Source organism: Archocentrus centrarchus, chromosome 6, assembly GCF_007364275.1.
Source record: "Archocentrus centrarchus isolate MPI-CPG fArcCen1 chromosome 6, fArcCen1, whole genome shotgun sequence".
In the NCBI taxonomy this organism is placed as follows: domain Eukaryota; kingdom Metazoa; phylum Chordata; class Actinopteri; order Cichliformes; family Cichlidae; genus Archocentrus; species Archocentrus centrarchus.
The window spans coordinates 5,689,902-5,708,119 of NC_044351.1; the positions used below are offsets into that span (position 1 = coordinate 5,689,902).

At 39.2% G+C, this 18,218-nt stretch overlaps 1 protein-coding gene across 3 annotated transcripts in view; it reads left to right on the forward strand.

The window, feature by feature from the left end:
• The first annotated feature begins 774 nt into the window (after positions 1-774).
• wasla (WASP like actin nucleation promoting factor a) overlaps positions 775-18,218 on the forward strand; it is a 61,018-nt gene continuing 43,574 nt past the window's right edge. For all 3 annotated transcript variants that reach the window (XM_030732479.1, XM_030732480.1, XM_030732481.1), the window contains exons 1-2: positions 775-1,227; positions 15,877-16,011. In XM_030732479.1, the coding sequence (XP_030588339.1) occupies positions 1,123-1,227; positions 15,877-16,011 (240 nt within the window). In that variant the 5' untranslated portion in view covers positions 775-1,122. The remainder of the gene's footprint in view (positions 1,228-15,876; positions 16,012-18,218) is intronic.

An 18,218-nucleotide genomic window follows, 5' to 3' on the forward strand; every position in this document is an offset into this window, starting at 1 on the left:
CGCATCCCAATACCAAACATGTGAGCCGTGTTTTTGTGAAGCGGCCAGCTATTACTGCCCGTTCACTCTGAACTTCGTGGAGGTGACCAGCCCCAGAGGAGGATGGGGAGCGTGCAGCTGCCTGGCTTGAGATTGATTCTGTATATAGGTTTTTATGCAGTAGCTGTGGGATGGAGAGGCAGCATGGAGCTCAAATGCAGACAAGAGTGTGTGTATGTGTAAAGAGGAAAATAAAGACCTTTGTGGAGCAAGTGTCGTGAGCGTGTGTACAGGACTAAACGAAGGCATTTGTGCTACAGTGATATAATCATCAATGGATAAATAGATTGAAAGATAGATCTTGAATAATGTTGGGTTATTTCACAATTTAGTCAATAGCATTTCAGGCTCATAATAAATATATAAAGATTTTCATTTGTTTCCTTGTACTGATGATATTATTATTATTATTATTATTATTATAAACATATTGTATTATTCTCCACACCTCCACGTGCTAAAGCTCCTTAACTCCCCTTTCCCCCTCCTTTTCGCTCAGCAGAGCTGCATTATTGCTGCCACATCGCACGAACCATTTTTGTTAGCAACCACATTTTATCTTTACAACGGATTGGGGGAAAAAAACATAAACACGCAGCTGAGTTTTACCTTTAATTAAGTGTTTGTGTCACATCTTTCGGGTTCTCCGGTCATGTTATCCATACTATAGCGGCTACGTGCAGAATTTGTTAAAAGCAACACCCCTCTGTGGTATCCTTAGAGTGGTTTCCTCCCCTCCTGCTGCCATGTTGGATGTATGTATGCATCAGTGCTGCAGCTGCTGGAGTTTCCGAATGAAAGTTCAGTGTTTATCCATCTATGGACACCTAACGAGTCCTTGGTTTTATATTTAACATCAATGGGAGAATAGGAGGTTTTTCCTAAGCAGGAGCAAGACTGGAAAACAGCTCGTTTCCATCTCCTCCTCCGCCCTCCTGCTCGGAGTCGGACTGCGCGGAGATGATCCGGTTGCAGGCCACAGCAACCGGAGCCCGCATGGATTTTCTGTAATTACTACCGTTTGTAGAGCCCTTGCCAAGGATAACTGCATAGTTTCGGGGTTGACTACAAAAACCAGGCGCTATGAACAGCCATCGGCCGCCCCGCATGGCTGTTAATGTCGGCTCCCTTCTGCTGACCCCTCAGGAGAACGAGTGCCTGTTCGGCTACTTGGGCAGGAAATGCGCCGTAAGTTCTCCGTTTGTTTACCACCTGCAACTTTAAAATAGGCGCAGGTGCATTCACCTCACATTGTATGGGAAATGCATTTGTTTCTCCTTCCAGCTGAAATTGAAAAAATAAGACAAACATTAAGGTATGCAGGTATTCATAAATAAAAGGTAAGGATAAATATGGTAAAGGGATTAAAAAAAACAGCGACAAATATAACTTATAATACAACTTTTATTTTTTTACTGGAAAGAAAAAAATCTTTTAAACAAGCATACAGATATACACTTTGATATCAAGGAAAACGATGAAATCGGCAGGTACATTGACTGATAGCTCATTGTTTTGGTTTCCCACACTGCATTTTTACAGTTTTTTCTCACTGTCAGCATTGTTTAAGTTGGTTCCTGGTAATGAACCCCGTAAATATATTGGAGTAAAGTTTTTATTTTTTATCAGAGGTTGGTGGAGCAGTGGTAAAAGAAGAGTGGCTTATTTATCAGATGGACACAGCAAATTTATTCTTATGTCTTTATCAGCTGTATGCAAATGTTATAATGGCAAATTCACAATACAGAGTTGTCCTCACAGGTTCTTTTTTATACTTGCAATTAAATAAATTCCTTTAAAATACAACTGTAGTAATAATTATTACAGGAGTTGCAAAATGTACTTGATGTTTTCAGGATATTAAGCTTACATTCTGTATAAATACAGTACTGGTACTAGTACAGTGTGGCACAATCTAGATCAGAAAGCCACAGTATTGTGCTGCAAAAGATAAAAACTGCCTCGCCTCCCATATCAGTAACCATTACATACTTAAACTGCTAATAAAACTAAAACAGATTTTGAGGTATTTTAACAAATGAGAATTTTGTTGAAATTTTAAAAACTAAATTCAGTGCCTACAATTATTTAAAGTCATTAATAAAGCAGCATTTCAAAATATTTTCAGTTTACTTAAGTAATTTGAAACAGATCTGAGTTTAGTATAGATTTTTCTGTTTTATTTATTTTTTCATTGAAGTGAATATTTTTATTTCATTGTCGAACAAAATAAGCAGTTTAAAGATGTCACCTTTTCGATTATAAAACTGATTTGTAATAAAGTTTTTGTCCAATTCTTAATTATAACTGTTCCAAAACTTGGAAGCACAGTAGTCTCCTGGACCTCTAAAGCTATTATTATTAACCTCTTTTTCATGACCCTCATGGAAAATATGTCAAGGTGTTTTCCTGCTGGAAATGCAAGTAGTTGTTGCGGTGCGCTGTTTCCTTCCACTTCATCACAGTTGGATCTGTGTTTTCTAAGTATAAGGAGATAAAGACTGGAGGCCACTTTAACATTAATCAGATTCAGTCAGTTCCTTTTATTGATACTCTTTAAATATTTCAGGGCTTATTCATAGAGGTGTAACAGATCACACAGTTACTGTACCAGGAAAAAAAAAAAAGAATTCTGTAACCCTCTGTACCCAATAGCAGCCTTACATTTCCTCATTAATGACCACGGCCTGCCAGTGTGTTTCTACTGTTGTTTGTGTATTAAAGGTTTTAGTACAAACTATATTTTGACTTATTTTAATAATAAACACTTAGCAGTAAATTAGGAATAAAAAACATATGTGTTAATGAAATATTTTGTATTTTACATCCCAAGTCACCTCAAACGCTCTGGCCGGTGTTTATCCAGTGAGTGTAGACTGTAAGATCACTGTTTACCTCATGAAGCATCCACTTCCATTTACTCTGGAGGAGGCTGTAAATCTTTGTGAAAAGAGCCTGAAACAAGTCAGTGAGTCAGAGAAGCTCACTTCTGTTCGCTGACAGCTATACTGAGGTGAGTTGAGGATTTCCAGGACTTCTGTCCGTAACCGCTTCTGTTGTAGTTAAGTGCTGCTGATTTGGCCGCTGTTAGCCCGTGTTGCTGCAACTTTCTTGGAGGTGGATCTAATGTTGTGGATGACTCGGACAGTTAGCAAATAAACTCTCATATGATGTGAGAATGTAATGAAACTGTTTATCTGAGGAAAGTGTGACTTTCAGGACATTTGAGCATAATGTCAGATTATAACCAGCTATTGCTGATTAGCCGGTGTTTTGCCAAAAAATGATGTCTGGTATTTACCAAAAAATGATTGGCTGTACAGATACAGCCACTTAAAGGCAACTGTCAGCCAGTTACCAGCTGCTAGGAGTCCCCCCTCTTTTTCCTGGGGTGTATCTACTTTCCACTATAAACGCACCACTTTGAGTCAATTACACTGTCAAGAGATGGTGCTTTCTGCACAAAAACTTTGACTTGTATAGTTTCAAATTGCTTAAATATTATCTGCTTCTGAAAGAAAAAAACTTAGTTATGTTTTGAAAATATAAAATAGATGGATAAAACTTTACCATCAGTTTGACCATTCAGACATTTTGCACTGCAAGATACACTGCAAATCACCAAAACTATTTCCAGCGAACATTTCTTTATCTATTTCTGTTTAATACAATAAATATATACAATTTAAAAGAATTTAAATTGTATTTAAAATTTTTAAAATATTTGCAGACAAAGTTCCTCTCATCCCTCAGATCCAAAAGCAGATGTGTAGGTTATGTCTGATACTGGGAGAACCTAATTTTGAATTTGTTTGCTGGGATGTTGCTTGTTCAGTCCTCCATTTTTTATTTTTTTTTTATTTATTTTTTTTTTCCTGTCAGGTTACAATTTAATATTTTGATTTATGCTATAAGAGAGTTCAGGCTGTGCTGAATAATGATGCAGATGCAGCCACTTAAAATGACCGGCTGATCCTTGCCGGGACCTTGGTGGGTCCTGGGCCAAACTGAGATCCCCTGCGTGTGACGTGGGCAGTACGACCACGAGTGGTAACGCTCCTACGCAGCATTTAGGAAAACTGGTGGTAATGTCCTTGTGTATCCACCAGGAGAAGCAGTTATAATGGAAGCGCATTCATTTACAGCTGTACATTTTAAATTTGCTCAGGGGTTCTATAATTCTAGCAGAATCATAATATTGAACCTTGCTGTAAAACACTGATATAAATATTTGCTCGCAGCCAGTAAAGTAGATGTGCACGCTGACTAATGAACATGAAAGCATGAAATGATGATTTGACCGCACTGCTGTTTTTAAACAAAAAGTAAATTCGAAATGCAAACATGAATTGATTACTGCTGAGTTCTGTCAGTGAATGGCACGTGTGTACTCTGCTCTAAAGAAATATGGCAGAAATATGTGGAGGTCTGGTCAAAACATTTAGGGTGAAGACTCAGTGAAAAGCTACTTTAGGGGAGGGACCCAAAGATTTGGCTCTTACAACTACGGGAATAATCCTGTGCCGGCTTTCCAGATAAATTAACAGTCAAACTGTGTATGCTGACAGGTAGGAGAGAATTAGCAGGGCGTTAGATGTTCTATCACCAGTTTTACAAATAATGTATGGACTGCATAATTTTAAACTGTAGTAGACAACCTGCCACAAACCACTTTGTCTTTTTCTGTAAATTAAAGTTGCGCTTTCTATGAGGCAACTTTCTGTAATTTCTTTAAGTAGTCTTTGTTGAAGGCTTGTTGAAAGTCATTCAAAGCTCTTCGGATGTTTCTGCCTTTTGTCCCATTCACTGTCAGGATGCTCCCACACTGCTTCAGTAATGTTCAAGGCCGGGGGAGGCCAATCCATGACTGTTAGTGTTCCATTGTATGTTTTTCTATCCAGGCATGCTTTTACTGCAATGCAAGTGTGTTTGGGACTTTTCTGTGCTGACAAATGATTTTTGACAAGATCTCCAGCACCACTGGCTGAAATGCAGCCCCAAACCATGACAGAACCTGCACTGTTTTGCAGACAGCTGTAGACCTCACTGTTGCACCTCCCTCCTGATCTTCTCCACACATATTTGATGATAATTAGAACAAAAATTTCCAATTTGTGCTCATCACTCTATAAAACCCACTGCTAAGTGCCTTTTTTGAGTGGCTTAAAAAAAAAAACCCCAAAAAACAAACTGTATTCCAAAAAGCTGGATTCATGCATATCAATCAGTTTATCTACACATTTATGAGAAGGCACACCTGTCTGATGGTGGAAGGACGGTTGGGACAATCCTGCCATGCAAATCAGGTTTGACACCAGGCAGCAGAAGCAGGACATCGCAGAGGCGATGGGTGTTCATATTAATGCCAGTGACACATTATAAGCTACCTTGAGTAGTTAGCTTTTAAAATAATTTTATAATTGATAAAAGTGCAGCCCGACGCTGCATTCGTGGCACTGCTAACAGGAGACTGAACAGGGAGGCAGCTTGGATTGCTCAGCACAGCCCTTCCTTTTTCTTTTAAAACTTTATTATTTACTTACTTAGTTATTAGATTCACTGAAAAAAAATTGAACAGAATGTTTGCAAGGAATAATTTCAGTGATTTGCAGTGGAAAATGTGTGAAAGGTCACACTGACGAATACTTTTATCCATTTAGTTTATATTTTCAAATCTTGTGCTACCATTGCTAGTACCTATGTTTTAGTCAGTGAAAATACCTAAGCTTGAAATGTTAACAAAACATTTGTGAATCACAGAAGTCAAAGTTTGTGTGAAGAAAGCGTCATCTCTTGGTGACACTCTGCAATTGAGGGAAAGGGGTGTGTTCATGCTGGAAAGTAGATCTGCCCCAGGAGAAGGAGGGTGGACTTTCAGCGGCTGGCAGCCTTCTGGGAGCGGCAATTTTAAGTGGCTGCATCTGTAATGCCATATGTTGACTATGAAGCTCTGTTTTAATCTTATATATTATATTTCCATGTATGTTTGCACGTTTTAAAAAAAATGACTGCATTTGTTTCCTTTAAAATATAAATAAATTAGAGATTTTAGCAAAGTACTGTATAGTGAGCAAACCACCAAATTAAAGTGTATTAGACCAGTGTTAATTTTATGGATGTGGGGTCAGGGAAAAGGTGACTCAAAACAACAAACCCCATGTTGCCTTCTTTAAAACAGGACATTAGAAGAATACCAATAAAATTGCATTTAGACTGTGAATTCTGTAAAGTTAAGATTTTCCAACTTGATATTCAGTTTTTGTTGGTATCTTTGTTGCTGTTGAAACTGTCAATTTCTCCCGAGTACAGTTCATGCTTTGACTATTGCCCCAAGTATGATCTAAGGGGCAGAGTTGTCATGAATGCATCGTGGAAACAGTTTTCTGACTGAGCTGACCCCAATAAACTAAATGGACATATTTTAACTTTAATTCCATCAGGTTTAAGTGACTTTTAATGACTTTAAGTCTGACTTAAAGTCATTTAATTAGACTTAAAGTCACTTTAATGACTGCATATTTTTAAGTTGCACTTTATTATAAATTCAAGATGTCAGAAAGTTTACAGATGTCATGACACCAATTTTGTTAATATACTTAAAAAAAAACAAAACATATAAACAGTCGTGTTCAGCTCCTAACTCACCATAAAAGTATCCACTAATGATCCACCAATTTCACATCCATTGTATCAAGGTGACCTTAGGCTGTAAATGCATGATGGTCAAGCTCCCACACTTTTTATGAACTTACTGCAAGCAGATAAATAATAAAAACATCCTAAAATATGTCCACCCTGTCAAGGACAAAGTCAAAAGAAAATAAATACATTTTATAACAACATGGTTATAAAATGCACCTTTTCAGATAGCTAGTTTGTCCCTTGCTCAATAATAATATTCATCTGGTAAAAGAAGGCTTTTGAAAATAGTGAAATAACTGCAAGTTGCTTGTGTCTTCAAAGGTCTGTGATACCCTTCTTCTTTCCAGTGTTTCAGTCTTTATGCCATCTCTTCCTCTGTCTGGGTCAGCATCATGGTATTGCCTTGCCCGATATTGTCTTGCTGCCTCTGCTCCACTTGGACTCATTGCTCTGAAAAGACAAAAAAAAACTCACCAATGACTGACCCTTTTTAGCAGTGTGGGCCTTATTTGAGAAAAAAAGTTCAAAGAACTGTTAAATTATCACAGTCTTGTCAAAATATGTTAAAAAAACAAAAAGATCCCATCTATGCAATACAAAGTTGACTGTCATGCAGGGTTTAGTGATCGAGTGGACAATGAGAGGGTGGACATTTTTGGATGAAGTTAGCATTTAAGAAGCATGTGGTAGACCATCAGCTAGCAAAGTTATTGATTGTTGAAGGAGACCACATGCTGTTTTCAAAATACATTTTAAATTTCTAAAAGCCTTTTCTATTCATCAGCTTTTCCTCTGACAGGGTGGACATGTTTAAGCTTGACAACATCTAACTACAAACACAATGACATGAAAATAAGGAAATATAAGTGTAGCTACTCACTGTAGTTGCAGCAGTTGTTTCAACCTCCATTGAAGAAAGACACATTTGGGGTGTTGATGTTACTGATTTCATTAGTTGGTTTCTTAAAGGGGCAATAACCCCACGATGACAGGGTGGACAGTAGTTTTAGGGACGTGCAAAAAATGTTATATAAAATAATAAAAATAGAGACAAAAAAACCCCCAGAATGGTTTGTTTTACCCAAGAATTTGTTAAGAATAATAAGAACATTAAAAAGCGTTTTCATTTTGTGCAATTTAATACTTTTTTCTAATACACTGTTTGAAAGGAGCAGACCAGCATGTGGGACTTAGCAAAGGCAGATACACCCAACCAAAGAAAATGGTATAAAATTTGTGAAATTCATTTTAAGAAACTTGTTCTTGTACTGATTTGTGTGTCAGTGCATCCACATTTATTTTGTAACACGTTAATACTAATTTATTGATTCTGATGAGGACACAAAAAGTAATTTATAGTGATATCGACCCTTATTCAAAGGTGCAGACACGTTTTTGGAGTGCAGCTTTCAGAGCATAAAAATTTACATTCAAAAGAATAACACCAAGTGGTTTGTGGCAGACAGTTCACAGCATTTTAAAATTATGCTGTCAATAAATTATTTTTTTATGAAGAATGATGTGTTGCATTGAGGTTTAGTAGTGAAACAATAACAGACCTCTCATATGATGTGGGAGACACTGATCAATTGATCATTAGTCAATTTTCTAGTCAGATGTGGCTTTTATGTTAATTGAAAGTTTATTTTGTTATTGTTTGCAACGAATAATGAAGTTCTAAGTACAGTTATAAGTAAAGTTTGTTTTAGTCACATAAATCATCATTTGAACCAGAAATAACCATTTCATATATGTAAAACCCCAAATTTGCCGAACCGTGGCTTCTGTACTGCAATATAAACTGAACCATGGAATTTTGTACTGTTATACCCTTACTGATTCACCAACCAAAAAAATGCAGTCACAAATATTTCAGCTGTAGTCAAGACCACCTAACCCGAGACAATGATACAAAAATTTGTGAAACATGATCAAAATCTCTTCTCAAATTGATCTGAAAGATCCACATTCCCATAAAAACACCTAGATATTAGACACACAGAGCTGAAATAAATTTAACCATCTTTATTTAATACTCCTGGGTGATCATTTATCACAGAATGTAAAACAATTATTCATAGTTTTTTTTTTTTTTTTTTTTTTTTTTTTTTTTTTCCAACAACTTTTATTGTTTTTTACAAGAAAATAGCCAACATGTAAGCATAACAGAATAAGTGTCATAAAGATTCAAACCTGGCCTAACAAACAGAAAGAAAACCCAAAACATAACATAAAACAAATAGAACAAACTCAGGAACAAAGCAAATACCCTCAACAAAACAAAAGACAAACAAATAAAATACTTTTTCAGGTTGCCTGTCGTTTCAACATTACAGTGTGAGATGCATCAATCCGGGACATCAGGGAGAACAAGTCTCCCTACATGATCATAGAAACGATCCCACATTGCACTCAATTTATTCTCTCTGCCCATTAGCATAAATCTTATTTTCTCCAATTTAGCAAAGTAAAGGACTTCTCTGACCCAGTGGGTATGTGATGGTGGTGATGAAGATTTCCATTTTGTTAGAATTAGGCGTCGGGCCAATAAGCAGACAAAGGCTGCAAAAGCTTCTTCCTGAGGAGACAGGTGTATGTAAGGAGGTGGTACCCCAAATACTGCGATACTAGCAGCAGGCATAATTTGTTTTCCGGCAGTCTTAGTTAGCGAGTCAAATATCTCTCCCCAGTATGATCTCAGGTTAGGACAAGACCACATCATGTGAGCATGGGTTGCGGGCGTCAGACCACAGCGGTCACAGGCAGAGTCCACATCTGGAAACATTTTTGACAACCTGGCTTTCGTTAGGTGTGCACGATGTACTATTTTACATTGAACAAATGCATGCTTAGCACAAATAGAAGATTCATGCACTTTTCTAAGCGCTTTATTCCACATATCGTCAGTTATCTGCTCCTTCAGGTCTTCCTCCCACAGCCTCCTGAGAGGAGTCACAGGAGTCAGATCCAAAGAGTAAATCTGAATATAAATGTATGAGATCATACCCTTCAAAGATGGGACTGGTCTAAAAAAAAATCTAAAGAAGAAACTGGGGGCTCAGCAGGAAAACCAGGAAATCTGTTATTGACGAAGCTACGAATCTGCAAGTATCTAAAAAAATGTTGCTTTGGGAGGAGAAATTTTTGGGATAATTGCTCAAAGGAAGCAAAGACATTATTCATATATAAATCATTAAATGATCTGATGCCTAAGTTGGACCAAACGGTGAAAGCGCCATCTACTAGAGATGGGGAAAAGATGTGGTTTGATGTTATTGGGGCCTGCAACGAATATGACTGAAGCCCAAAAAAACGTCTGAATTGTTTCCAAATCTTCAAAGATGTCTTAACAATTATATTCTTCGTATACAGGTCAGTGGCAGATTTAATAGGGGAGTGAACCAGAGCCGACAGAGATACTGGTCGGCAAGTACTGGCCTCCATTGATAGCCATATTGGGATGGAAGCACCTAAATTTGGGTGAAGCCAAAACTGTAATATTTTAAGATTAGCTGCCCAATAGTAGTATCTAAGGTTAGGAAGAGCCATACCACCTAAGGATTTAGGTCTTTGCAATAGCTGCTTACGCATCCGTGGAGGCTTTTTACTCCAAATAAAGTCACATATGCAGCCATCCAGATTTAAGAAGAAAGTTTGTGGTAAGAAAATAGGAACACATTGAAAGAGATACAAAAATTTGGGGAGAATAATCATTTTAACAGTGTTGATACGGGCTGCGATAGATAAATTTAGTAAAGACCAGCGTTCAAAGTCCATCTTTGTACGAGTCAAAAGGGTGGCAAAGTTTGCTGCATAAAGGTCCCTAAATTTGGAGGTTACGAGAATACCTAAATAGAGGAAACTATGCTTGACAATCTTAAAAGGCAAGGTCTCTAACGGATACTCATTTGCAGCTTTATTCAAGGGGAAGAGTTCACTTTTGCCCAAGTTTAGCTTATAACCAGAAATAGCGCCAAAGGAGTCCAGAGTGGAGAGAGTTGCTGGAATGGAAACAGAGAAGTTTGAAATATAAAGAAGAAGATCGTCCGCATACAAGGATACTTTTTGCTCCAGACCACAAGAGAAAATACCCGAAATTTTTGAGTTGCTACGGAGGGCAATTGAGAGAGGCTCAATAGCCAGCGCAAACAGAAGAGGGCTCAAGGGACAGCCCTGCCGAGTAGAGCGGTGAAGAGGGAAGTATGATGACTGATCATAATTTGTTCTAACAGATGCCAGGGGAGAGGAATATAAGATTTTCACCCATGAAATGAAATTATTCTGAAAACCAAATTTTTCTAAAGTAAAAAATAGATATCGCCATTCCACCCGGTCAAATGCCTTTTCTGCGTCTAAAGACAACACGGCTAGTGGCACATTGGAAGATGGAAGATGGTAAATTGTGTTGAAGAGGCGCCTCAAGTTAAAAAAGGAATGTCTGTTCTTTATAAAGCCTGTTTGCTCAGGAGAGATAATAGACGGTAAAACAGTTTCAAGGCGTTTAGCAAGTGTTTTTGAAAGTATTTTAAAGTCAACGTTTAATAAGCTGATTGGCCGATAAGAGGCACAGTCCAATGGATCTTTTCCTTTTTTTAAAATTAAAGAAATAGAAGCCTGATTTAATGTATGGGGTAATTTGTGTGCTATAAATGATTCATTGAACATGTCAAGCAATACTGGGATCAGTTTGTGTTGAAATTTTTTAAAGAATTCGACCGGAAACCCGTCAGGTCCTGGACATTTACCAGTCTGCATGGAGGTAATGGCATTACCGAGCTCTAAGGCAGTTATCGGTTTCTCCAGATCCTCAACCTTATGAGGGTGCACCACAGGGGTTTCAATAGATGAGAAGAAATTTTCAAAGTCTTGCTTACCACATTGTATTTCCGATGTGTAAAGGGATTCATAGTACTGTTTAAATTCGTTGTTGATTTCTATTGGATCTATTGTAATTCCTGATGATGTGCGAATTTGAGAAATTTGGTGGGAAGAGGACACCTGCTTCAGTTTGTGAGCCAGTAATTTTCCAGCCTTGTCACCGTGTTCGTAGTATGTGCTCCCAGATTTAAGAAGCATGTCAACAGCATGATCTACAGTAAGATTGTTATACTCTGACTGTAAGGTTATGCGTTCTTTGTACAAGACTGCACTGGGTGAGACTGCATAAAGATTATCTAATTGCAAAATGCGTCTAGACAGGCTCAACAGTTTATCTTTTCTCTTTTTATTCTCATTACATGTATAAGAGATTATCTGGCCTCTTATATAAGCCTTCAAGGTGTCCCACAACACAGCAGAGGATATATCAGGGGTTTTATTTATCGTTAGAAAGAAATCAATTTGCGAAGAGATTAGCTCAACAAATTTTTCATCCGAAAGCAGACGTACATTAAACCGCCAAGGGGGCCTTGATTGGACACTAGCTTTAAACTGAATACACATACAAACCGGGGAATGATCAGAAATTACTGCGGCATCGTATAAACATGAGTCGGGGAGTACAGATGGAAGTATCCTATTGTCAACTAGAAAGTAATCTATTCGGGTGAACGTATGGTGCACAGGAGAGAAAAAAGAATATGTTTTATGTGAGGGGTTAAAGAATCGCCAGGGATCAGAAACAGCAAAGTCTTCCATAAAAGTTCTAACAGCACTGGCCGAATTTGAGAGGCTTACAGACTTAGTAGATGAGCGGTCAAGATGTGGATTCAGCCAACAGTTAAAATCTCCACCCATAAGGAGAAGATGGGATGACAGGTCTGGGAGGATAGAGAAGAGGTGTCTAAAAAACCCTGCATCGTCCTGGTTGGGTGCATATATATTGACAAGAAGCACCGGAGTGTTATGCATTTTACCAGTAAGAATTAAATATCTACCATATGGGTCAGATACAACATCTGAGCATGTAAATGGTACAGATTTATGTAACAGAATTGCAACCCCCCTACACTTTTTATGGAAAGATGAGTAATAGGTTTGGCCAATCCAGTTACCCCTAAGTCTGGGGAGAATAGATGGCTTCAAGTGTGTCTCCTGCAGAAATATTACCTGAGCTCCCAGATGGTGAAGATGATGTAAGACCCTTGTACGTTTCACTGGGGAGTTAAGACCCTTGCAGTTCCAGCTAATAAACTTCAGAGCACCACCATCACGCTTTTCAGTTAGCCTAGGCTGGGCCATACATCATGGGTATCAAAACTTGGACGTGTCAGCGAAATTAACAGGCAGAGATGTGACAAGGCTGGACAATGAGTGTACCTATTAAGAATACAAAAAACACAAAAAACAAACACAAATACAATGAAATGAATTACACAAGCAGGATATTGCCATCCAACTAAACCCCAACCCAACCCCTGCACTGGCATCTTCCCAAGTGAGATGCATGCGAGCCCTAAAAACCACAACAGCAACCAAAAGCGCTCCATGGTAGCCGTAGAAGAAAAATAAAAGAAATTTCAAAAAGAAAAAAAAAGAGGGAAAAAAAAACCCTGTGCTACCTGAGAGTGATGTGACATTTCAATTAACGGTGTTTGTCATTTAACCATATTAAGAAAGAAGAAAACACACAAACCCCCATATCTATGCACAATATTTGAAAGAAGGAAAAAAAAAAAAAAAAGAAAGTATGTGCATGATGACATTTCAAAGGAAGGAGGAACTGTAGGATTAGTGTGTGTCCTGCTAGTTTTTGTTGACAAAATCCGCCGCCTGCAAAGGATCTTCAAAGCGATGAGTCGTCCCATCTGGCATGGTAATCTTGAGGATCGCTGGGTAGAAAAGGCCAAATTTAACATCAGAGCGAGACCGGAGAGCGCGCTTGACTGCCCCGAATGCTGCCCGTTTCTTGGCCACAGAAGCGGTGAAGTCCGGGAAGAGCGATACACGTTTGCCTTTGTAGTACAGGGGAGATGCTTCTCCTGCGCGCTGCAAAATCTGGTTACGTACATGAAAGAAGTGCACTCTAATAACGAAAGGACGAGGAGGGTCCCCATCATTAGGTTTTTCCCGTAGAGCGCGGTGTGCACGGTCAAGGAGGGGTTTCTCCTGTAGGCCCAGCAAATCCTGTAGCAGCTGTGACATAAAGTCAGTAGCACGGGGCCCTTCGAGCCCCTCCGAGATGCCCGTCACCCGAATATTATTCCTCCGTGACCTGCTTTCCAAATCCTCACACTTGTCTTCCAGACGCTGCAGCTGTGCAGTTAGCCCCTTTAGAGCAGTCTCAAGCTCGGTGACTCGGCCGCTGTGATCGGTGCTAGCCTGCTCCAGATCCTTCACAGCAAGTTCGTGAGCATCTAACATGCGTTGCAGAGGTTCAATTGAGGATTTAAACTCCTGTCTCACCGAGTGGATTTCCGTGTGCAAGCCAGCGGACATAGCATCGATCTTTTCGAAGATATCATTCTTTAGGGACGTCATCATTGTGTTTAGCATTTCAGCATCGACGGTGTTAGCTGATGCTATCGGCATACCTGGGTCAGGAGGGGTCTGGGCTTTGCGGCCTCCCTTCAATGTGTCTTGTTTAGGACGAGTAGAAGTCATATTGAAAGATTTGTGGAGCGTTACACTGAAGCAGTGGCTCTTAAAACAGTTTATAGAAGTACCAGGACCGTCACCATGCACAAGAATATACAGAAAGAAATAAATTTGATCACATTCTCTCGGAGCAGTTAGAGGACGCGTCTACTCCCTTCCGTGCCGCATAGCGCCCCCAAAACAATTATTCATAGTTAATCAAAATAGTCTTTACTTTTCTCTGCCTTTCATAAACAATACATAAAGTTATGTTGTTCTTAAACCAACAACAGTCTTTGTAAATATGGGTGCTATTTCAAAACCACATAGCTAAATGCGTAAAACTGAAAAAATGGCAAACAGTCATTGACAGTAAGAATTAAAGCCACAAAAGTATCTCTTATACAGATTAAAGCTGCAGTATGTAACTTTCATAAAAAAATGTTTTTTACATATTTGTTGGAACTGTCACAGTGCCACGATATTATAGTATGAGACAAATAATCTGTGAAAAAACCGAGTTCCTCCACGTCCACCAGTTAGTATTTGCAAGCTAATGCTAACACACACACTCGCTGGGCTGAAATCTTTTTCTGGCGAGAACCCTGATGATACTTAACAGCCTTAACTGCCTTGGTGCCCAGAAGTGTCTTTCTAGTGACTGATAAATTTTGTGCATGTATTCAGCACCAAGTCATAGTAGTAGGAGCTATGACAGGGCACAGTCTAGTTGCTGATATATAACATGCAGGAGATATTGCCCTGTGGGTTCATAGTTAACAGATGCTAAGATGTGAACTGATGAAAGCTGCAGAATCAGTGTCTGTATTTGTTGCAGCATTCTTCTCCTCTTTTAAGAATTTAGAACCTAAATGATGCTTTTTACAGCAAAAGTTTGACCTGTCTGTGTGATGCTGAGCAGAGACTTGATGCTGAAAAGTGTTTTTGCCTTCTTCTCTGACCTGGGCTCATAATGCACAGAGGAGGAAAAGGAACAGAGACATTTCCTCTTACCTCCTTCAGCAGCCCTAGTTTCTGCTGCAGAGGGAGGAATCATGGAAGAGCATAAAACACAGTGCAGAAACCTCAAACCCACAAACAGTTTGGAGCCGTTTGAAAACTAGTACAGTGCTGAGGAGAGCAGCCGGACTCTTCCTGTTGTGAAGATTAAAACACTGTGGATATTAAGGAAGTAACATAGTAAATCATTAGTTTCACGTTTTATCCTCCTGATGTTAGGAATCTGCATATAATATGAGCTACAGGGTTCACCTGATGTGAATGTAAAGTAAGCAGTTTGACATTCTTGTTTTGTGTTATTCTAATCTGACTACATCAATACAACTGAGCCAGACCTTACAAATAAATGAGTGTGCTTTCAGTGTCCTCCTGTCATGTCAGACTTGGATATATTTGTTTATTTTCTGTTCATTTCCAAAGGTCTCAGTGTTTGCCTAATAATTCAGGTTTTGCCTTGTGTACGTTTCCTCCTGTCTGTTTGTTATAAATGGAGGTTGGAGGTTTATGCTAAAGAACCAGATTTGTCTGTAAAGTCTAGAAACCTAAATTGAGATAAAGTGATTCAAATTCAGCAACTTAACCCGTTCTTTACTGTAGCTTTCTTTGTTCTTTCAATGAATCACACAAATGATGATATTAACCATCTTCTCTGTGCATCAGACCCTGTGTTCGGCAGTGGTCCAGGTGTATGGGGCTGAGCGGAGCTATAACTGGGTGAAGAGGTGCTGTGGAGTGGCCTGTCTGGTCAAAGACAACCCCCAGAGATCCTACTTCATCAAAGTGTTTGACATCAAGGTGAGTGACACCATGTTCAAATGGAAAATAAATCTGCAGAACAGTTGGATATTATTATGTATGTAATATTCTGTGATAATGGTTCTTCCTACAGTTGGTTGATTGGACCATGTGACTTGATGACAATATGGAGTTTGTATCCTTCTAGTCTGTATTATGATGCTCCGAAAATAAGATGCACGTTTATTTGCAGCTATTGTTAATAAACATTCCTTAAGCAACATGGCAGTTTGTTATCCCTGTGAGTCTATGAAGACAAGAAACAAGACAAGCTCCTGGGATTTTATGTTTAATAGGAAGCCCAAAATTGTCCACATGCTTTTAAGGTGGCACAAATTAAACTATTACTTAAAAAGTCATCACTTGACCCAGCTTTCTTAGCTAATTATAGGCCAATCTCCAACCTTCCTTTTCCCTCCAATTCTTGAAAGAGTAGTTGTAAAACAGCAAACTGACCATCTGCAGAGGAATGGTTTATTTGACGAGTGTCAGATTTCAGAATTCATTACAGTACAGAAACAGCACTAGTAAAGGTTTCAAATCATCTTCTTACAGCCTACATCCCTTAATGTAGCAACCATGTCAGCATGAATGTCCTTGGGGGCTAACTCTTTTTCTTTTTCTGCAGACATTTGATAACACCACAGTGCCACATTTTGTCCATTTTCATTTTCAAAATGTCTCTAGTACTGCTTTTCCAAGTCCTCAATTCTATATCCAATGTGGGTTTATCTGATGCAGTTGGCATCAGTAAAGTTTAAATTTAAGGCATGCTAAATTTAATTACTGTATGATAACTCCTTCTTATGATAACCTATGAACTTTTCAGCCTACCTTCGTACATGCTTCCCTTAGGCAGTATTATTAGAAAGCATTTCAGAAATTTTCATTGTTACGCATGATGATACCCAGGTATTACTTCTAGGGTAGACTATTGTAATTCATTATTATCAGGCTGTCCTAAAAGCTCCCTGAAAAGCCTTCAGCTGATCCAAAATGCTGCAGCTAGAGTACTGACAGGGACTAGAAAGAGAGAGCAGATTTCTCCCATATTGGCTTCTCTTCACAGCTCCCTGTTGAATCCAGAATAGATTTTAAAGTTCTTGTTCTCATATACACTGACTTGAATAATCAGGCCCCGTCTTATCTTTAAGACCCGATAGTACCATATCACCCCAATAGAGCACTTCACTCTCAGACTGCTGGTTTACTTGTGGTTCCTAGGATACTTAAGAGTAGAATGGGAGGCAGAGCCTTCAGCTTTCAGGCGCCTCTTCTGTGGAACCAGCTTCCAGCTTGGATTCGGGAGACAGACACCCTCTCTATTTTTAAGATTAGGCTTAAAACTTTCCTTTATGATAAAGCTTATAGTTAGGGCTGGATCAGGTGACCCTGAGCCATCCCTTAGTTATGCTGCTATAGGCCTAGGCTGCTGGGAGATTCCCATGATGCACTGAGCATTTTTTTCCCCTTCACCTCATTTTACTGTGTTTAATCAGTAGTTATTATTAATGTATTATTAAGCTCTCTTCCACAGCATGTCTTTTGTCTTGTCTCTCTCCCCTCAGCCCCTACTGCTGCAGCAGATGACTGCCCCTCCTGAGCCTGGTTCTGCCGGAGTTTTCTTCCTGTTAAAAGGGAGTTTTTCCTTCCCAAGAGCTTGCTCATAGGGGGTCATTTTGACCATTGGGTTTTCTCTGTAATTATTGTAGGGCCTTTACCTTACAATATCAAGCACCTGTTTTTTGTGATTTGATGCTATAGAAATAAAATTAAATTGAATTGCAACACTTTGGCCTTAGGCCTTAGTTGGAGCAGTTTGCAGCAGAGTGTGACGTGGTTGGTATGAGAATGGTCAGAACATGGTCCTCAGCCGTACAAAAAAGGTGCCCACTCCAGGTCAGGGACGAGCTGTCTCAAGTGGAGGAGTTTAAGTATCTCGGGGTTTTGCTCACAAATGAGGGAAGAGGGGAGCGGAGGATGGATTGCGGCAGCGGACGCTGCATTGGTCTGTTGTGGGGAAGAGAGAGCTGAGTAAGGCTGCAAATTTACTGGTTGATCTACGTCCCTACCCTGAACTATGGTCACATAATGCTCTCCTGGGATGCCTCCTGGGTGAGATGCTTCTGGCATGTCCTCCAGGAGTTGGCCGCGTTGCAGGCTCAGGACATGCTGGAGAGATAGGTGGCCTGGGAACTCCTTGATGT